The sequence below is a fragment of the Aaosphaeria arxii genome, assembly GCF_010015735.1.
Source record: "Aaosphaeria arxii CBS 175.79 unplaced genomic scaffold BU24scaffold_14, whole genome shotgun sequence".
NCBI classification, from domain to species: Eukaryota; Fungi; Ascomycota; class Dothideomycetes; order Pleosporales; genus Aaosphaeria; species Aaosphaeria arxii.
This window is the reverse complement of record NW_022983487.1, coordinates 245,274-267,248: the sequence shown is the minus strand read 5'-3', so window position 1 is coordinate 267,248 and position 21,975 is coordinate 245,274. Positions and strand designations below refer to the sequence as shown.

At 50.5% G+C, this 21,975-nt stretch overlaps 4 protein-coding genes across 4 annotated transcripts; 2 read left to right on the top strand and 2 right to left on the bottom strand.

The window, feature by feature from the left end:
* The first annotated feature begins 1,323 nt into the window (after window positions 1–1,323).
* Window positions 1,324–3,605, top strand: BU24DRAFT_85234 (uncharacterized protein). The gene has a single exon (XM_033534708.1). It carries the CDS (start codon window positions 1,503–1,505, stop codon window positions 3,570–3,572), a length of 2,070 nt encoding a protein of 689 aa, XP_033377564.1. The 5' UTR covers window positions 1,324–1,502; the 3' UTR covers window positions 3,573–3,605.
* Window positions 3,606–4,517: 912 nt separating this feature from the next.
* BU24DRAFT_328778 (uncharacterized protein) lies at window positions 4,518–6,431 on the bottom strand (the record flags this gene model as incomplete). The annotated part of the gene is made up of 3 exons (XM_033523008.1): window positions 4,518–4,693; window positions 4,793–5,347; window positions 5,378–6,431. Coding segments are annotated over 3 exons (1,785 nt in total), but the record flags the coding sequence as incomplete, so codon positions are not given.
* Window positions 6,432–9,057: 2,626 nt separating this feature from the next.
* Window positions 9,058–11,314, top strand: BU24DRAFT_468204 (SET domain-containing protein; the record flags this gene model as incomplete). The annotated part of the gene is made up of 3 exons (XM_033532500.1): window positions 9,058–9,674; window positions 9,884–10,867; window positions 10,939–11,314. 3 exons carry the CDS (start codon window positions 9,058–9,060, stop codon window positions 11,312–11,314), a joined length of 1,977 nt encoding a protein of 658 aa, XP_033377562.1.
* Window positions 11,315–11,633: 319 nt separating this feature from the next.
* Window positions 11,634–21,960, bottom strand: BU24DRAFT_497403 (vacuolar protein sorting-associated protein-like protein vps13). Its single transcript, XM_033534266.1, has 2 exons — window positions 14,871–21,960; window positions 11,634–14,820 (listed from the first exon to the last, which is right to left on the bottom strand). The coding sequence occupies exons 1-2, from the start codon at window positions 21,641–21,643 to the stop codon at window positions 11,988–11,990; spliced, it is 9,606 nt and encodes a 3,201-aa protein (XP_033377561.1). The 5' UTR covers window positions 21,644–21,960; the 3' UTR covers window positions 11,634–11,987.
* Between the last annotated feature and the right edge of the window lie 15 nt (window positions 21,961–21,975).

Sequence of the window (21,975 nt, the reverse complement as noted above, 5' to 3'; positions counted from 1 at the left end):
CGCGCGCGCGTGTGTGTAGGGTAAGTCTGACCGGCATTTACCTATGTATGCATACATGTATATGTATATATGCGGGGGGTACTTTCGTTCGTTCGCTCGTTCGTTCGCACGCGCACATCATCATTACACGGCCGAGGTGTGTGTTTTCTCGCGAAGTCAGTCGAGTGACTGCAGGAGTTCAGTTCGCCCGGCTAAGTATGCAGCAAGGGACCAGAGTTGGTCAGCTTCGCAGCTTTCGCAAAGCTAGTTCGTTAGGTACTTGACTTGAGTGATGTTTGATGTTGATGGATGTGTGTTTTCACGGCTGATTTGTGCTTCTAAAAAAAAAGAGGAAGGGTGAGTTGGGTAGGAGTTTGGGCGTTTCATCTGAGGGATTGGTGATGATGGTGATGATGACGATAATGGTGATCGCTGTCTGTGATGATATTCCACGCAAGGACATATCGCTGCTCGTGCACTTTACGCTGTGAGGTCGAGAGAATGGATGTACAGAGATACGTGTATAGGTCGTACGGATATCAAGTGCTGACGTGTATACTGAAATACTTCATGCGCGGAAAGTCGGTAGTGATGAGGCAGAGCATGTCGCGATGATAGTTCTGTTGCATCTCTTATTTTCTACTTGGCTGGGAGATAGGAAGACATTGTATGCTTTCACGCTGGCGATGTTCGAATACATTGACGCTGAAAGTATGCCATACCACCGAGCGAAGTAGCTTGGATGAACACGATTCATGAAAGATAGAGAAAGAAGATTTCCATCTAGCAAAAACCACATTCAGATGCCATCTGGGACAGCAGGGGGCTCTTCACCGATCCTGAACCAGACAATACGTGACGGAATGGGCCTAGTAGAGGCTTCGTAAAACCCCTTTTGGGTATATTTATCAATGTCGTGGGCTATATCACGTTTCAGGATCTCTCTCGGTAGTTGGCTTCCATCCACTATGCCAACGATCTCTCTAGTGTGTACATACCCATCGACCTTGTCTTATCACTGCCAGCCAGCACGCTCGCAGCAAAAGAAGAATGATTTGGATTTCGCAACAGCTGCAGGAGACGCAAAGACGTAAACCAGAGACGCGAATCGCCGCGCAACACGCCGGATTGAGCATGCTGAAGTCCCTCGGTTGAATGCAATTCATGCGGGAGCAAGACGCATCGCTAATGCGCCGCCCCGGAACGCCACATCTGGATCTTGGATGCAATGCGGCTGAGAGAAAGAGTGTGGGAGACTATGCCCCAGTGTAGTCTCAAGATACGATACTTGGTGCCTTTGTACCTCTGCCCTCCCTCCCCGCCATGAACTCGTATGCGACTTGTTGGCTGGTGGACTAATTTCTACTCTGTCGTTTGACTGACTCTATCCTCTCCTCATGGCTGGTTCCGTGGGAGATTGGTGATTCTCTTGCGATTCTTCTTCTTGTCTATTTGTTCACTCTTGCTCGTACTTTTGTTCATCTAATATCAGAGTTTCCTCCTAACGGAGGCTCGTTAGCTTAATGGTCGATACCCAATTCACATTTCCCTCCACCGTCGTCCGGCGAGAGAACAGGCAGGATGGTCGGACGGCGGAGTTTGGTCACTGGAAGAGATATTGCACATTCTACGGACTGGTACTGACGACAACGCTTTCCTCTGTCTTGCTCGCTGCAGACCTCTTCAAGTGGCGCGTCACGGGCTACTTCTTCATCCTCGCCAACAAGTATCCAGCTTCGGTGGCTCTGACCGTCCAACTCCTCGCAGCGTTCTTTGGGCTGATACACGTTGCGGTAATCAGCAGACTGATCAACTATGCCCTGCGTCTTCGACTCAACAAGACCACAGTGACGCTGGACGCACTCCGTACCTGGGTGGATATGAGTCTAGCACGCGTGGACTGGGACCTCCCACTGCGATTCTTCTTCCCCGTCATGCTCGTCGTCTTTCTCTCCCTCGTTCCCGCCGCGCTATGGGCCGGCTCCATAACGCCCCTGATCAGTCGAACGACTACGACGGGGACACTGCTTCTCCCGAGCTACGAAGATGTCTCATTGATCCGCGAGTATCCCATGGAGATTGGAAAATCGGGCCCCTCGCTGCGGAACAATAAGGGCTTCTTCACCTACTCCGTCGGTATAGGACACCTCGGCAGCCTACTCTCTTCAGCAGCATCGGCGTCCTCGCTCAATTCTGTGCATCCCAAGCTCGACAACACGCAGTTCAGCTATCGCGGGCGCTCATACGGGGTTGGAGCCCCCGCAGGACTAACCGATTCACGCATCAGTTCGAACAGACAGGTCGCGGGCTACATCTACCAGGAGGAGGGTTACCTGACGAACATTTCCTGCATCTACAACGCGACCACTGACTTCACGCTCAAGGGGCCCATGGGCGACTGGATCTACGAGGCGTCAGGCCGAATCCCAGACACGGTCGAGAATCCGGAAATGTCGAATTACATAGGGCACGACGGAAAGGCCATCGTAGCGATCGGCGTGTCCTACAGCGAGCGCTCACCCCGACGCTACCTATCCATCACAGCCGGCGAATCGTACGCCTTCCTCAACAGCACGCAATGCGAATTCACCTTCACGCCGACCCTCTTCAACGTCACTGTCGACATCTCCAACCTGAACATCACCGTCCGACCCATCGCCGACTCCACAATTCCCGACTTCAACCCCTCGCGAAACCTCACCCGCACCGTCGTCCGGCAATTCGAGCTCATGTCCAACGACCTGACGAACCTGTACGTCTCGCTCCTCGGCGAGGCCTTCAACTCCAGCATAGCCGCCTACAACATGACGCACCTTTCCACGCCGCGGAACCCGATCCCCGAGTCCGTCGCCACGCTCGAGGGCCTCACAAACTCCCTCGTCGCCATGACCGACGACATGCTCGCCGCCTACGCATCCGCCCAGCTCATCGTCGGCAAGATCTTCACCCCAGCCACCTCCACTGTCCACTTGTACGCCCTGCAGTTCGGCCAGCCGGGTTACGTCTACAGCATCTTCGTGCTGAATCTCGTGGTCCTGGCCGCGGTGGTCGCGGAGTGGACGCGCACGAGGGGCTGGAGGGAGCTAGGGAGGTGGAATTATCTCGATCCGAGGGACTTGATCGTGGCGGCTAGTAGAGGTGGGAAGGGGTTGAGCGGCGCGGCGGATAGGTTGGGTATGGCCGGGAGTATCAATGCGACTGCTGGTGGTGGTGATGTGGAGAACGCAGGGGTGGATGGTATCAAGGCGAAGAGGAGGCTGAGGAAGTTTTCGCTGCTGAGCGATTACGATGAGGGGAATGGGCAGCTGCCTGTCTGTCTGAGGGGCGATGCCGATGGTCATGTTTCCATCGTCCTGGCGGGCGAGTATGCGGAAGATAGGGGGAGGAGAAGTGCTTCATCACCTGGCAGTGACGAAGGAGGGAATGGCAATCGCCCCCGGAGGTTAGATGTAAGCGATGCCGCTTCCTTCTACACCATCGATGAGAAGAGCGCGAAGTTGGATGGTGAGTTTCCGAGGGAAGGGCCGCCGAGGGATTGGTTGATGAAGACGAAGAAGACCAATAATAAAGGACTGTTCGGCTGGCTCTGGTAGTTATTAATGATGGCGAGGGATGTGAGCGAAGGCGTTTTGCCAATCGCCTAGTTTGGCTCTCACCGTTGGAGTAGACTCATGCTAGATGCCCAGTAAAATGAAAAGAGCTGCTTGTCTACAACACTCTCGTGTGATCTTCTGTTCACCAGGTCCAGATGTCCAATGAGAGAGCATTCTGCCCAGAACTTGGGACCAATCGAGGACGTGAATTGCGATACTTGCGTATGTCTGAGACGGCTACAAGGGAACGAAAGACCGGGAAATGTTTTGGTTTGATTTGTTGCCCAGTCTTGTGTAGGGGATGTGCGGCACTTTAGAGAAGTGTGCATATGTTGTTTCCTCGTCCACTGTGGTTATGGGTACATATTGAGCGAAAGTGCTGGCTGGAGATGTCCGCACATCCGCGCACGAGTTGACTATACTAAAGAGGGGATTCTATGGAGTGGCGTAAACGGCACTGTGAGAATTAAAAGCTAGGTATCGAGAACCACAATGCAATTAGTAGTACACCTATATGTTACTTGGAAGAAACATCAAGGACGGCTTTTTATGAATGCAATGTTGCGTGAACAAATGATATTCGCAGTAAGCGAGACTAGCTTAGACACCATATAAGAAAGGGTATATGCGAAGAGAAATATATATACACAATGAAAAGGTGCTGGTAGTCCACTCAAAGAGTCGTGATATGAAAATGTAGTCGGTAGATCAACCGAGTGTCGAATGACCGGTGGTAGGGAGAATGAATGCGATGCGGATGCAACAGTGGGGTAAAGTACAAATTGAAGTTGGTGCGCCTTGTATGCCGCGAGGAATGGAAATGCCGTTCAATCAACTCTTCTCTCGTCGAAATATGCCCATGATGCGGTTCTTGAAGCTTTCACTCTTGCGAGGCCCCTCCTTCGCCTCTTTCACCTTCTTCTTCGTTTTCTCTCGCTTGCCTTCTTTGCTCCTCGATCGTGCTTCCCTCTTTTTGGCCTTCTCTTTCTTCTCGTTCATCACGAACATGCTTGTAGGGCGTGATTTCAAGCCCTTTCCTTCGGTGACCCCCGAGTCCCACAATCCAGCAGTTGTAACTGGCTCGTAGGCAGACTGCGCCTTCAGAGCTCTCGAATTCAATGCTGGTGACATTGGCGGACTGACAGGAGCGTGCAAATCTGATGTCACGATTTCTGGAGGAACCTCGGTAACGTCTGGTGACGGAAGTGATGGGCTTGGACTCTGACTGTCCGGGGGTGTATCAGGAAGGCCGACTTCTCTTATTCGCAGCCTTTCAATACTGTGCTTGCTCACACGTTCCTCCTCGGTCTCGGGCAGTGGTAGCTCTTCGAAAGCCATGCCATGGCGTAAGCGGAAACTGCCCCGTTTTATATTGAGGTCGGCATTGCCAGTGGAATTAGAGCGGCGAGATCGATTCGTGATGCGGGGAGATGAGGATGGCGAAACTCTTGTGGAAACTGGCGAAAGAGGCTGGTTGGTGAAGCTGCTTCGGCGCTGTAATTTCTGGGTACTGGCCCGTATTAATTTCGGGATACTCCGACGAGTATCATCCAGGGTTGATGCAGGGGAGATAGACCGGGGGGTGTCAATGAAAGACATAGATACGGTGCGGTTTGGTGGTGGGATCAGAGCCGTAGAGAGAGGTAGTGGGCAAAGGACATTTTTCGAATTGTTGTAGGCTACCGACCAGTGTTCAGAAAAGGCAACCCATATGCCAGATGCAACGATGAAGCGACGAAGTGTCTCATCAGTTGTTCTTGAGGGACACTCATTCGCTTTAGCATCGAAAAACCCAGCATCAAGACGGGTGAGGTCGGGGGTTATCGGCGCGGTGTTGCAAACAGGAGTAGTAGGTGAAGTCACGTCGGGCATCTTGTATGAATCCAGAACGTTGATGCTTGCTCGAGACATAGTTGCAATGACTGGATGGCGCCGCGAATTAGCACTGATGGTGCTGAAATTGAACTTCAGGTCCGATCCAAGTCCCGTCGCAGCTTGTCCCTGAGAGGAACTGGACATGGTAGAAACTCGACGAGAATGCACCGGTTTCGGAATCCATCGGGATTTCAATAGTAAGCCATGCTCATCAACACAGGTAAATTCATAGCCACCATTCGGCATAAGTGTAACGTCCCAATGAGAGCCATCGTCCAGGAGTATCTCTGTCTTCTCCATCGCCTCTTTGTCCCCCTTTTTCGACGGGCAAATTATGCCCATGACATCCCTGGTTCCCCAACGCTCATCATCCGACTTCTCATCTTCCTCACTGGCATCGTATGTGTCTGCCTTGACAATCAATAGATCATTGGGACAAAGCTTTCCTTTGGTATTGAAGGTACGGGCAAGGCGGCGAGTGGATCGAGGAGCAAGGAGCGAAAAGGGTATTACTTCGTAAACTGGTTTCGGCCGGCGTTGCGAATAGACTTGATGTAACTGCAGAAGGACTTTGGGACGTATGTGTAGTTTCTGGCGGGGACCAGTGAAAGGGGGCGGCTGCGCTAGATTGTAGATCGTCTTGGGACGGTGGCCCCGTTTCTTTGGTTTCTCTGCAAGAGAGCCATTGCTTCCTGAAGACACTGGCCGGGAGGGAGGAGGGGAGAGTATAGGACTGTCATGCTCGTGTACGACTGTTCGATCGGCTTTAGTTCGTTCGGGGGCATCGACCTGCGACGTTGATTCTTCTACGAAAGGAGATGGGACATTTTGAGGAGCGGTATGCCCTCTTATGACTGAATTAAAGATGGAGAGTGGCATTTGCGAAAGGAAATGTCCATTGCTAGGACGACTGTCAGAAGGTCGGGGCGGTGAATACTCGTGGCCGTGTTTTGCTGCGGCATCTGCTGTCAACATGTCCAGCAACATGGCTACCGCCACTTAAGAGTTACGGAAGGTCGACATCTTGAGAAGCTGTTAGCAACAGAACATGAAAATAATATGGACGAAGTCGACAAAGGGGCGGAAGGGGGCTACAAAGTATCCATCCCTCCTTGGTGTGGGCGGGCCATGGCTTTTGTGTTTAGACGGCTTGGGTCCAGCTCGCGGCTGTGCGCAAAAGAGTTTGGGACGGTGAGCCCCTCGTAACTTAGGCGCACAGTATGTAATACGTAAATATACGACAGGGCTGACACTTACAAGCCACAGTAATGCACCAATTTCGAATGTGTTTTGTGTACGGAGTATTAGTATGTAGGCAGGGCTAGGCTGCTATCGTGACCCAAGGAGAAAAGCGAGAGTATCAAAACGGATGAGAATCACGATGGTAGGTTGGCGGGCAGGCGGAGGATAAAAGACTGAGGAGGTGGTGGTCTCCCCCGCAATAGTTAAAGGAGGCTCCTCATTGAGTCCGGTCGTGAGACATGGCAGCACTCATCTTTGTCCGCCGCTGTACGCACGAGGCAGAACAGAGTGGCTCCGTGCAGGCTGCTGGCTGGATGCTGGACAGCATTGTCAATCATGCCGGGTCCCGCTAGTGTGCTGAAGGAGATCCAACACCTTGCCAGAAACACAATTGGGGTCGCCGGATGTGGATAAGACAATTAGGGCTAGGGAATTGCCATTGGCTGTAAGCACTTGCTTTTCACTTTGACCAGCGTCTTGTAAATCTTAAACGCCAAAGTGGAAACATCTTGGCACAGCCGGTTGGGGGTGAGAACTCCCTTGGATTTCGGCAACCGACTAGGTATTACAGATCCACGCCCTGCCTAACAAGCTTACGTGGGTTGTAAATCTCCGCTCTCGGGTCACGGAGGATCACTGTGTGGGTGAGATTGGAAGAGATCTGTGGCGTCATAAAGCTGAGCACAGCAAGGAAAGCAGCATCCGCAGGCATCCGAGGGACGGGTGGAGAGGGTAGTATGTAATACTTGTGATGATGGTCGACGACTCGATCATGGTGATGGTGATCAGGAAGCAGTAGCACTAGCTGGCTGAACAGGAGTGGATATGGTTCGTCGCAATGTTTTCCTGTATGGATGTGGCGTCCGGGAGGCGTGGGGCTGGGATGGGAGGAATGAATGCCCGTCTCGCCTGTGCAAGGACCGGGGGAGAATTTATTGTACGAGTACGAGGTTTTCAGTACATACTTGTGGAAGGTTGAGGTTGTTTGATGGATAGATGTGTACTGTGTACAGTGTAGTGGTGAATGGTGAATGGTGAATGGTTGGATTGGGTGAATTGTACGAGAATACGGACGAGATCAGATGCGAGAATGTTTGAAAGACGCTTGGCACCATTCCTAAAGTGGTAAGGTCGCGGTTTTCCGTAGGCGGGGCAACGATTGACCGAGTCCGAAAGAGTCCACACCCCTTCCATCAGCCATTCACTCCTACGCTCGTACTAACTACTACTTGACTACGGAGTACCTAATGACACTATCCCATCATCCTTGAAACATTCATGACAGGCATTCGCGAAGCAGCATAACGGACATTCTCGTACCTAATTACTGTACTGTATGTACTGTACTGTGTTGTACTTACCTACTCTTACAATAGCAACGCGATGAATGACCATGACAATGACCTCGAGCACTCCCTTACTGTACGCTGACAACACATGAACTATTCTGAAACTCGAAATTCCAAGAAACTTTCTGCGAGTACAAGGTTTGAGTAAGCGCTTTAGTCGCTCCCGCTCGATGATAATGACGATGAAATTGCTTCCAAACCCAACAAGAATGAACAAACCAAGAGAATCCAAGCCTCTAGAAATAGATCATTACGTCTTGTACCTGTACCTGTACCTGGAAGCAACACTACACTAATTATTACAGAAACTACTCCATACAGAATTATGACAACCTAGAACTGTTACTATACATACAGCCTCGTGGTGTGTGGGTCATTTACCAAGGCACGAACTACACAGTTACCTACCTACCGTGCTACCATACCCACATGCCAACCAAAGGCCTGGCCTACGTCTACGTCTACGCCTACGCCTACCAAAATCGTGACCATTACATCAAATTTGAGCTATTATTATTCTTGTTCGCACGACAAAAAGTTTTCTTTCTCACCGCCAACGCCAGCACACACCACCTCTTCCATCCTCAGTATCTTGTCCGCTGCAAGTACATTTGCTTGTGATCGAGATCATATCCAATTAGTAGATTGTACACTACTCGACTCGACTCGGAGGGTCCTACCGCCGTTGTCCGCCCTCGGCGCCGCCTACTTCCACCTTCCGAGCCAAGTCAGCTGGACAACCACTCGTACATCGCAAATTCTAACTCGTCCTACGTGGATGTACGCTGCACGTACGATATCAATTATCACTTCAATCTGCGCAGAGCGTCGCTGTCGGGATTTCGATTCGGCCGATTCCCGCTCAATAGAATTTTCACAATAGCGAACCTACCTTACAAGTTACATCGTGGACAGAAGAAAAATTGTTGATTACTCCACTCAAGATCGCGCTCGGATGATCATATAATCATTATCCAGGCCCAAATCTCTCCACTTACCGAGGCGTCAAAGAAGCCGCCATGCCACCGCCGCCACATCAATTGCATGGGCAAGCTGCCCATGCAGAGCCAGGGACACACAATGCTGCATCGAATCCTGCCTACTCGGACTCGAATCCACGCATTCGCCAACTGGTAGACTGGTTCACAGGCGCTGGTGGTTGGCTGCATCCTGACGTGCGCATAGTACAGGATGAAGCAGGTGGCTTCCATGTAATTGCTTGCTCAGACTCAGATACAGATGGCTACCAGTTGGTAGCGAAGGGTCATATTCGGTCGACGTTGTCGTATCTCAACCTTGATCATACTCAAGATGCTGTTCCAAACGTGACAAGTCCTCTCCAACGGTTACTAGGAAAAATCCCCAATCACATCTTGACTTATCTTTTCCTTGTCGAGCAACGCATTCTTGGAGACAAATCACCATGGGAGCACTACATTGCATGCTTACCTGTACAGGAGACAATGACAACGCCTCTGTTCTTTTCTGAAGAAGACGCAGCCTACATGAAAGGCACTCCAGTCTACAACAGTCTCTCCGCTCAGAAAACTGCACTGTTTGAGGAATGGGAAAAAGCGCGATCCTTCATGGTCAAGGCTGGCCTCTCGGACGAGGCAGTCTATCAAGCTTGTGACTTGTAAGTTGGTCCCATTTCACGCCCGGGGTGCATTTATGCCGCACGTTGTCATCTCGTACGAATCGAAGGGCCAATCTGTCTCACAATGTGTAAATTTGCCCTGGCTAGCTCTATTGTTCCTCCTCAGACTTGCCGGAGCTCAGCTTACCATTCCTGCCATTAACCTGTTGTCACCATTGCCAAAAGCGGACACTGCTGACAGCAAGCAGTGAGTCGTATCTCTGGGCCGTAACCATAATCACATCTCGCGCCTTCATCTCGCAAGCCATACTCCCAACTCTACCAAAATTCTCTCTGCTGTTCCCTGTAATCGACCTACTTGACCATTCTCCCACAGCTCGGGCCCAGTGGGACTTCACGGTTCGCGACTCTTTCTCCTTGAAGCTCTCCCAACCGTTCCGGTTCGGCGCCGAGCTGTTTAATAACTATGGACCAAAACATAATGGCGAACTCTTGTACGGCTATGGTTTCGCAATTCCGAACAACCCGGTCGAGCAAATCCATCTGAAGGTCCGATTTGGCGAAGCTGCCCAGTGGGAATTAGCCCAGTTCAATAAACCAGGTGTCTTGCCATTCGACCTTGATCCGCAACTTTGCGAGGAACCTTTTGATAATGATCTCCTCTTCCGACCAAATGGTTCACCGCTCGGACGATACCGCAACCGAGTCCCCTGCTTGGCTGCCTGCCCTCCGCAGTATGTCCTCTCGAATTACCAGGCTGCTCTCCGACAGCGAGTGATACGGGCTGAAGCCGTCCAAGACCCGTCCTTTCCAGGAACGAGGATAACGTTGGCTACGATCAAGCCCTTCTACGCATTCATTCAACGAAGACTTGCCGAACTTTCCCAATCTCGTTCAGCTGCACCTTCACCCCAGAACAAAAAGCAACGATTCGCTTCCATATATCGAGATGGCCAGCTCAAAGTCGTCCGCAGCCTGCATGATGAATTGTCTGCTCACTTCAACTCCGTCAGGACGTCTGAAGCAAGCCAGAAACGTGGCATATTGACCACGACAGAGGCACTAAAAACGCTGAAGCAGTACTCCCCAGAGCACTACGAGAACTTCAAGACCGGCGTCCGAGCCGGCTGGCCCAACTTCGACGTCGAAGAGGATATTGATGCCCTCGCCGCCACGGCAGAGGAATTCCTCGTCTGGGCACTCTTACTCGTCGTCATGCACGCCGTGGCATCGTAAGTTCGCTCCCCTAGCAAAACAGCACACCGCCAAATCAAAAAGCACACCACTAACGAACGATATGCAGCGACTCCCCAACCATCGGCGCATGGCTCGTCGATATCATAGCGGCATATCGCATTCCCAGGTTACCCAACTTCAACTTACTACTGGACGACGAAGATGAAGACCTCGAGTTCCTCACCCAAGTCGTTGCCTCCGCCGTCGCCCTAGGAGATGAGACATGGAAGGCCGTGAATGCCCTCCCCAAGCTCGATCTCGTGATCACATGGGCGCTGCGTGTGGCCCGTTGCGAAATGCTAACGCTTCCCGACCTGCAGAATCCGCAATTGGACAGGCATTGCTTGTATATGTCGAGTGATGGCGACAACGTAGAAGGCGAGGAACCATGGATCTTGAAGGATGTCGAGGTGGGGGATTGGAGAGACATTGTGCTGGACTGAGTGGGCGCTATGCCTCTTTGTGCAGTGCTGCGCACAGGGTCATTTCATCGAGAAGGGAAGGAAGGAGCTTCGATAGAACGTAGGTTTAGGCGATCGGTCGTTCATCATGGATCAGGCAGGCGCACTGGATAAATAAAAGCAATTAGATCATTGATCAGGTAGACACATACATACCCAATACTTATCACTAAGAAAATCGGCACACAAACACCTCAATCCTCAACCGCAAGTATTTGTATGTACGTTGCTGCACGGGTTGGTCTTCTTCTCAATACATCATGCATAGTGTAGTTACACTCGGTAAGTGATGAAATACCATCATTTCTTTAATTCTTGTTTCTCTCCAGAGATTTCGTCCCTGTTCATTACTTCTTACAGAGCCCAATGCATGTACCATACCAACAGCAACGGGAATAAGAATCCTACACGACGCACTTGAGAAAGAGGCTGAAGTATCCTACAACGCACAGCATATAAAACAGAATATTGAAGCATTAAAAATGATGTTTACTTATGAGGAAGAAAAGAGAAGAGTAACATCGACGAAGGATATCAATCTGCCAACCTTCCATCCGGCCCCTACCCTGCCAATCGTTTCATTCATCCAAAGATGTAATTATTTCCATACCAAAGAGGAAAGGAAAAATAACCAGAAAAGTAAGAACGTCCCAACTCAACCCTTTGCATTCCAACGATCGTTATACGCGTTCACAGCGACAGCAACCTGTCTATAAAACCAATTCCTCGAGCCCTCGTCCGCGACAGGAATGAAAGGTCCATTGGTGCCGCCCTTGAGCGTGATGCTCATCCCCGTGCGCTCTTTGCTGATGGTCTGGATGTCCTTGAGCGGGACGTCCCAATCGGTTTGTAGTCTCTTAGTCCTGACGAGCATGATGCCGTTGTACGTGAGCATGACTAGCATGTCCTTGCCCTGGAGCTCGAGGTGCGCGAGGTAATCTTCGTTGAAGTACTTGCCGTTGTCAAGAGTCTTGAGCCAGAACTGCCCCAGAGCCTCGCGTTGGGAGTATGGACGAACGATGCCGTCTTGGCCGATGAAGCGACTTAGACGGACGCGGTCGAGTCCTTCCTGGTCGAAGACGGTTGTCGTGTTGCGCACGCCTTCGGCCATGTTGGAAGCGAGGTCGAAGGCGCCGATCGCGGCTTTGGTGGGAACACCGAGGAGACCTTTACCGACGCCCTTTACAAAACCGAGCGCACCCTCTTTTTCTGCACCTTGAATGGGATGACGGGCTAAGCCGCCAAGACCACTCGCGAGACTGCTGGCGAATGCGTTGCCGCCTGCAGTGATACCATAAAGTGCATGCTTCGGCCTGTTGCGAGATCGGGACATGCGGCGCGAATCTTGGAACTCCTTGTCCAGAGTTGCAGCGGAAAGACCCTTGGACATGCTGCCCGTAAACTTGGCCATGCTGTCCGAGAATCCGAAGACGGACTTCTTTACAAAGCTGGATGCACCCTTGGCGATTCCAATACCGAGGTCTTCTGGCCGGTCAGATTTGACAAGTCCCTGATACGGCTCGTAGAAGATGTCAGCGACACCCGAGCTGACATTGGTGAATAGACCAACAGGATTTCCGAGGAAATCAGCCGAGCCGATCACAACATGCACTTGTCGAAGTGACTCTTGCACATAGTGATTCTTGATGTTGTTTGTCAGTGTATCTGTGGATACCCGCGCGTTCTCGAGAAGCAGAGCATTGTAGCGAATTGGTGCGTCATTGACATTTCCAATGGACATCGTGAGCACGTTGACAGCGAACATGAAAGGACTTGTCGATGTTGCGGTGTCCTCGGCGTTGATGCGCTCTGTTCTGACAAAGGACAGATCAATTTGCATGGGCTGAAGATGCAATAATTCGAAATAGATGTCCTGCCCAGATTGCTCTTGCTGCGGCTCTGGAATGTCGAGGGAGTCATCCCACAGCTTGCCTTCTTTCTCTTCAGACCACGAGGCTCCAGGAATCTTAGCAAAATCCAGTAAAGCGAAGATGAAGTCCTCGTCGATCTCGAGCGTCATTTGCTGAAGGAGAACAGTGAAATACTTGATATACAACACACCATAGGAGTCATCCTTGACACGAGTGATGTTTGTCTGGAAGATTGGATGGGCCTCCATTTCTTTTCCGGTCTTGGGAACCACGCTGGGATACAGGAGAATTGGAAATATGCCTCCGTAGAGCTGATTGTCAATCTGGACCCATTTGACTGTTATATTGACTGTCTGGTACAGCGTAGAGTCGGAGTATTTGAGCTCAATGTCGCGTAGCGTCACGTACACGAGCTCACGCAATTGACTATTGACGAGGGAGATACCTATTCCGGCGAGACGAAGTTGGGCAGTGAAATTGACACCGGTCTCTACGTCCTTGACTTCGAAGCCTCCAGCGGTTGACGTCGATCCTGCAAAAGACTTTTGCTTATACAAGCTCTTAGATGGCTTGTAGTTAGATATCTCCAAGGTTTGTGTCGGTCCATTGGCTACCACATTAAGATCGAACACCTTTGCGCGGGCCTGTCCTTGTCCAGGCGGAGGCTTGAATGGAATCAGGTTACCAATCTCGGCAAGTTTGACGTGTCGCTCCTTCCCATTCGCACTGAGGACAATTTCCTTATTCTTGGCAGCGGGGAAATCCCATGCATATGGCATGATACTTCGTGCGGGTAGGCGATATCTGATCGGACGGAATCCTGATCCACGATCTTCTTCATCTTCATCCAAGTTCGGGTTGGTCTGCCAGTAGAGGAACTCTTGGTCGCTCATATTTTTAAACGAGAATGGCCAGTGCTTTGTCTCCACGCTGATATGAACGAAAATTGTCGAGTTCTCCATGAGGACATCGATTCGAACCAATTTCTGGCGTTGTCCAGCCTTGGATAATTTGACGTGGATGCTGCCCACATTGGAGATGTTGAACGGCGACGACCACTGGTTGTTGACACCTGGATAGCAGAGGGATAGTTGAGGATTGCCGTTTTGACGCAACCATCGCAGTGGGTGTAGCTCTCCATTCTTCAGGGCTATGAAGTCAGAAGATCCGGGTTCGCGAATATTCAGGTCCTCTTTCATCTTGTTCTTGATGATGAAACGTGGCGCAACTGTCACGACCTTGCTCAAGTTGTATTTGCCTTCGCCTTCGGAAACCGTTACACCGATATGCATCTCGGACCTTCCTTGAGAGGAGGGTAGGGCCACAGCATAGTTGCTACCGATGGCGTCAAGACTTTGTGGTTTGCTCCAACCAGAGTCGCCGACTTTGATGAGAGCTCTATTCTTCTTATCATCATTGGGGAACGAAAACATGAAGGGTGTCGCTTTCGAGCCATCTGGATTGGTGGTGTCAGCGAAGACGCCTTGTCCAGCAGCGCTACGAGATCCACCGAGAAATTGCTTGCCGCGTATATCAAGCTCAATTCCTGTACGATTGAGTATGACGTAAGGGCTGTATATCGTAACTCTAAAGGCACCACCACCATCGGGATAGTTGCTATTCTTGTTAGCGATAAGCTTGCCAGAGATCAAATTTGATATACTTACTAGAAATGCATGTTGAGGCGTAGTGTCAGATCGTTGTTGTCTTTGACCTCCAGATGTCTTTCTCTCTTGTAGTTTTCGCGATCGTTGGAGTTGATGATACCAAACTTACTAGGTTTGAACGGCGTATCTTGCATGTCCACCCCGACAAGCAGGAGATGTGACAGTTCAACCACATGGACGGGGCTTACTCCTCCCTTTCTAAGGAAATTGGTATAGTCCCTCTTAGTGGTGCCGTCATAGATTCTATACTTAAAGTCGAACGGGAGTAAGTTTTGCACCTCAACCGGAGCGCGTAGACGCAAGCGCATGTAAGGATACACATTCGTGATTGGGTCATTCTTATCGTACGCAGCATGGAGCTGGAAAAAGAATGGTGGTGCCTGTTGATCCTGCTCGCTACGACAGGTGATTGTGCGAGTTGGTCGCTTCAACAAGTCCTTCCAGTAGAGTTGTTCGTTCGACCAAGAATATCCGAAGCCCTGATCTGGACGAACAACCACAGAGTGCATAAAAGCAGCGCCTACAGGAGCGGGACGACCATCACCGGGCGCAATCTTCTCAATCTTGAGAAGGTGGCCTTCTTCGGGACTGTAAATCCCGAGCTCGATAGGGATCTGCGTGTTGTTTTCGATGAGGAGTGGAGACCTGAAAGTGATATACTTGACGTTGTCCATGCCCAGCTTGACATCCACCAAAATGCGATGCAGTATCTTGTCTTGCTTAGGTTTCAGATTGTAAAGAGTGTCCCCTTCGCGATGCACCGGAATTCGAGGAATGCTATCGAAGCCACTGCCCTGCAGTCTTATGCCTAGAACCCCGGTGGCAGAATCAGGCGATAATGACTCTCGTGTAGCTGAGGGGTCCTCAAAACGCCAAGGCCTTTCTTCTCCATCTTCCAGTTTGGCAGCATATCCGTCCTGGGAATCTTTACCCTCCGCCCATACGTCGAGCGTGAAACCAGTATGGTTGCGGATGCGATACGGTGCGTCATTACCGCGAGGTTTCGACAGAATATCTTCGTCAGCGGTGAGGAAATCAAAGGACTTCGAAGCAAGTGCTATCGTCGCCGCTGTGACTGTGAGTTCCATAGACTTTCTTGAATATAGCTCCAATGAAAGCTTGTCTGGGTGTTGGTCCTTCGACATATGGAAACCCAGCTGCCAGGGCTCGATCAGTGGCTCCCACGCAGATTTAGAGAAATTGTAGACGTTGATGAGCGTGTCCACGGAGGTATCGGCTGTCATAGCTCCTGACCAGTCTCTGACATCGACACCAAACTTCTTGACTCGCCAGTCCAGGAAGGGTAGCTCATGTACATCACCGATGAGAACGACTCGGATTCCTTCGATATTGACATTCATTTCTTCTCGCTTCAGTATGGCAGATGAGCCTCCGTATGAACTCGGAAGTCCTTGTTGGCTTGTTCGCTTGCTTTGACCCGTGCGCTTACTAGTAGCAAGCGATTTTGCTTGCACCTTGGTGGATGCCGGTTTGGTTGATTTCGGTTTCGAAGAAGGCGTACCTTGCTTGATCTTTTGAGGTTCTGCACTGGCCATGTTGCCATCGTCATTGGCTGACATGGCAGAAGCACGATTCACGATTTGCATCGCGAGGAGGATATCGCGAAGAGACAAACGGAGCACCAAGGGTTCAATATCAACCGAGATACTAGTCAGGGACGATTTCCCTCCTTGATTCCGAATGTCCAGTGCTGTTTGGATACTGAAGTCATCGAGAATGCGCAGTCGACTTGTTTCGAACTTGTCCATGCGACAAAGGAACATGCCCACTTTGTCGACCTGCAGGGTCATGGCTTGCTGTTTCGATACAAGAACTTGCTTCGTACCGAGTACAATAGCCTCCGAGTGCGAAAGTGCAGGATTAGCGATGAGTACAACCTGAGCATCGACGAGATTGACGCGGAAAGAGATATTCATTCCACCTTGTGCAGACTCTTCAGAGTCTGGGGGGGATTTATCAGGCGATCTGGTCCCATCAGGGGACATAAGATCCATTGAGCTAGCTGTTTCATCCTCTTCTGCTTCTGCCTCGATCGCAAGCGGGTCGTCTGTGGCAAGACCAGCATTGACGAATGCCTGAAGGGCAAAGAGATAATCCAACGCAAGAATTATCCGCGGACTATCGATGGTCAAGAGGGCGATAAGGTTCTTTTCTTCTCCTCCAGATATCGATAAGCTGGCCATGAATTGTTGCTTCACATCGTTATTGATGAGTGACATGATCTTCCGAAACTTGTTGGTCTCCTGTGTTCTGATGTCTCGAATTGTGAAAGACCGAACGACTAGTTCAGCCTCCATAGCTCCATCGCTGATCATCCGAAGCTTGACGCTCGTTTCATTGAGCGAGAACTTGGACAAGCCGGCAGCCTCAATGTCTCCAACAGGCCCATTCTTCTTTGGCTTTATTAACTCCAATCCGATCGTACCAATCTTGAAGATGAAATCAAGCTTAGTCCATTTCTCATCACTGGTGAGAAGTTCGGGACCTTGCCCTGACGTGAGCTGATTGGACTCATTCTTAGTAGCGGTGGTTTTGTCCGTCAAACGCCGAGCAGGCTCAGTAGTTGAATCTGGCAGCTCTTGCTGTACGTCCTCCTCGATAGCTTCAGTCTCTGTGGCAAACGCGGTCGGAATGGACCGAGACAGTTCTAGAGCGAATTTCATCTGGTCCGGAGTGATCTTCAAATTGATATCTGACATTGAGCCTTCAATCTCAAGATCCGGTCGCTGCATTCCGGGCTTGTGCTCAATCATGGTGATGTTGAAGTCCACATCAACCTTGTCGATAAGCTCCAACTCCTCAGATCGATCATCGTCGTAGTGTAGATTAGAAATTAATTTAATGTTTCGAATACCAGCTGACAGCTTGTTGGCCACCTCGGCGCCTTCGGAATCGTCAAGTGGCACGAATTGGTTCTTGGCATAGATCTCTCCAAGATTGGCCGTCAGTGTGTCTCTGTCCGGCTTGTCGGATATGACCATCCTTGGGAAAACTACGATCGGCGTGGAGATGGTGATATCAAAATGCATCTTCGTCGCTCGCTCTTGGATTTGGTTTGCCTGGTTAGCCGCGGCCTGGCGTGCAGCGTTGAAGATGGCCTGCATCTTTCCAAATTTGACGGCAAACTCCATAATTTTGCGGAAGGGCTCCGTCAGGAAATTGATCTTGATGGAACCAGTCTTCAATTGAATCGACGTATCGTATCCAGGGTAACTCTCGGTTTCCGAGTCGAAGGTCTCGTAGCTGAAATCAGCAAGGTTTTTACCTTCAATTGTGACCAACTGGCGAAGAGACGATTCCTCAGGAACACCCTGGTTGACATCGTCAATCAAGGATAGATTTCCGAGTCTTCCCCCGATGCGCATGGTTTTGCCGTTGAGGAAGATCCCGAGCTCTCCAGAGTTCAAACTCAAGGTCGCCAATCGTATTCCGTCATTGTTGAGAACGACAGCTATGCGCTTGAGCTCAGCACGAATCCTGATCTTGCCCTGCTCAGCTTGCGGTGCGTTTGAGACCTGCTCATCTGACTTGGCTGCCAGCTGAGCCTGTTGGTCCTGTTGGGGACCAGGGTTTGTAAATGTGATGAGTACAAAGTCCAACAATGTGAGAAGGGTTCTTCTTGTGACTATCAGGTTGATGGTTGAAACAGCAACGTCGAGGTTCATGGCAATGCCTTCGTATTTTGTTTGGAATTCGGGGGACTCGTTATTCACCTTTACGAATTTTAATGAGAAGAGGTCTTTCTGCTCCTCGGTAGATGTGTCTTCTGAAGTGATGATATTACGGAACTCTGGTAGAGGATTTTCATCCACATGATCCTCCACCACGAGCGATTTGAGGCGAACGTCGGCACCCATCTCAAAGGCCTCCTGGTAGAATTCGAGGTTGAAGTGCTCAGCAATCAATTCCACAAGAAGCGCATCTGGTTTTTTGCCTTCAGGATCCGATCGATAGAGTGAACCTTGGAGCTTGTCGACGGTAAATTTGAACTCAAAATTGCGCTGATGCAGGTTAACATCTTTCTTGGACTTGACTTCACGGGCATCTTCAAATTTATCGCCCTTATCATCATCGCCCTCTTCTTCCATGACAAGCTCATGTTCTTGGGCCGCGAACTGGAAAGATTTGGCTCTTGGGCGCCCCAAACTGTCCTCGGCAGGCTTGGCTTCAGATGTTGGCTTGAGATTGGAAGGACCTTTGGCGCCTTCGACGATCTCGTTGCTGGGACCGTCGTCATTGAATTTGGGCACTGCTACGTCAATCAATTTCATGAGATTCTTGTATTTCGCGTCGGATATGGAGGCGTGCAACACAGGCAAGTTTCCAGATATGCGGAATTTAGTGAGATCTGAAGCCTTCGGAATGATGCATGTTTCAATCTTGAAGTCCATATTGATCCTGTCCACGATGTGGAAGTTCTTCGATGACGCCTTTTCATCCAGCTGGGCCCTGGTTTCTTCGATGGATGGGCCGATCAAGACCTGAGTAGATTCCAACTTGAGTATGAACTTGTCATACATCAGGGCTTCGAGGCGCCGGAAGTCTTCATCAGTGTATTGCTGCTTTTGCTTGGCCTGTATGTCGCGGAGGGTGTCCTGGTCTACAAGTTCACTAGTGACGCTTGCGTGACCGGCATCGAGAATGAGACAGTTGCTGGACTTCTTCGTTATAGAATCGGGAATGATAATGAGAGGTGCTTGAAGGTCAAGATGGGCATTGATTGTTTTGTGCTCGGAGAGTGCGAATTCTAGTCCTGCACGGGTCTGCTGTCGGATGCCTTCCACCGTAGCACCCGCGGTTTCCATAAGCGCGCCAATTGATTCCATATGACGCGCTGGTGGTTTGAAGAATTTCGCGACCTCTACAACGAATATTGGATTGTACACGAATTCCATAGCCTTGAGATGGACTGTAAGAGCGGTGTCGGCACTACCATCGAGGGGATTTTTCTCAAAGGACATTTGGAAGAAGGGATCTTCTTTCTCCTCGTCATCCGCGCCATCTTCTTTATTTTCAGTCTCGTCATCGTTCAACTCTTCGATACGTTTGTCATCGGGTATGTCTGGTACAGGCGCAGCATCTTTGATGGTGATTATCTGAGGGAACAAGCTGCCCTCAGTCGTTCCATCATATAATCGCATGCCTTCTAGTGCTACCTTGACAAATGTGGAATCTGTACGCTGCAGGAAAGTGGTGCTGAACGAGTCAAAGAGAAGACGGAGAATGTCGTTGGATTTGCCGTGTGGATCGCGCTTGAGAGTAAAACTACCAGTCTGAAGACTCATGTTGACCTCCAGTTTGACATATTCGCGTGGCATGTCCACGGACTCGGCAATGGCCTTCTTTTCATCCCAGTCAATGGCGTCGTATAGCTCCTTGCGCTGCTCCTCTGTCATCTGGGTATTCGCGTCTTTGTTTTCTTCCTGTTTGCTACCCCAAATCCATGAGCTCCAAGTCTGCTTCGGCGCTTCCTTTTGTACACCAACATTCTCCTTACGAAGTTGATTACGTGCCAAAGACCGCCAGAACCGAAGATCTTCATATGACAGCTTGCGTTCAAGCTTCTCAAGCTCCTCACCATCAGTAGGTGATAGCTTCTCCTCTCGTTTCTTCTTTTTGAAGAGTTCAATGTAGCGTATCCGATCATCTCGGCGCTCCTTGAAGTATCCCCAACTCCACTGTCTGTTCCTCTCATGAATCTTGTCGAGGACAGCTTTTCCGGCGAACCTTAGCCATCCAGCGGGATCTTCCTTTGGCGAGGACTTGGGTTGGTATTTCTTGTACTCTTGATGTCTGATGAAATAATGGAAGAGGTCGACCAGCATAAGAGCATCACGATATTGGTCCTCATCGATGATGAAACCGAGTTCATCGAACAAAAGGCGGGCCTTCATTTTCGGCCTATCTGCTTTGCCGGTTTTGTCCATCTCAAGACCAGCTCGACCACTGATTGGTTTCAAGATGAACTGGTGATTGCCGAGATCGGGATTCTCTTCGCTGACAATCATACCGCGGACCTGTTCGATGAATTCTTCATGATCGATCTGCTGTTCATCTTTACTTTGTGTGCCCTTCCCTGTTCCAATCAGCGATGAATCCGTGTCCCAATATACAGCCAGAGAGCCAAGCGTAGCAAGCTTGTGGGTTGATTCCGCATTGCCCTGAATGAAAGTTGGCTTCCAGTTATTATCTGTGCTGACGGCGCTGAATTCGGCAAGAGTGAGGCCGAGTGCAAAAGGGTGACCTGGGTCTGATATTGAATCTTCGTATCGGATGTGGATGTTCTTCACGCTGACTTGGACGTTGTCCACGATGGCCGTCACCAAGCTCGCAGTGAAGCTTTGGCTCTTCTGCTGCTCCTCAGCACTCATCCCCTCTGTGTTACGCTCCTTGAGCAGCTCTGCACTATCGAGCTTCTCCATCTTCACAGCGTGCGCTCTCCGCTCTTCTTCATCGGCGTCGTACTCGGCATCCTCCTTGGGCGCTGCGAGCAGGAAGACATCTTCGATGTTGACCTTCAAGGGCTTACCCCGCAAATTCGACCATGGGATGGATAGTGTGAGCGAACCGAGATGTCCTTCGACCACGTTCAGGGGCAGACGAAGTTGATCCAGAGCCTCTCGGCGCAGCTCGAGATTTCGCAGCTTTACGTCGCCAGACCAAATTCCCACGTTGAGTTGTTTTGCATCGAAGTTCTGGACATACATGCCCAAGAACCTGTTCAGCAGGTTCGCGACAAGGCCCTCAAGCATGATGGCGAGAGGGGACCGTTACCCAGGCCGGGGAAGGGAGAGGAGGAGGAGGCGGCGGAAGGAGATGTGGAGGGGTCGTGGGGAGAAGAGGTTCGTCAAATCGTATGATGTCGTGAATTCATGGGAACTGCAGTGTAAATAAGTCGTTACAGCGCGACCGAAATGGGTATCTCGTGGCTAGGAAACGCAATGTGTTGAGGGGCCAAAATGGAATGACGCCAGCTCGGATTCTTTGCCGTCGTGGTTTTTGTGTACCTAGCTAGTGGCCACAGTGAAGATGACGACGGCTATCGTGACCTTAAAAAAGGAAAAAAGGGACTCAAGGAGAGAAT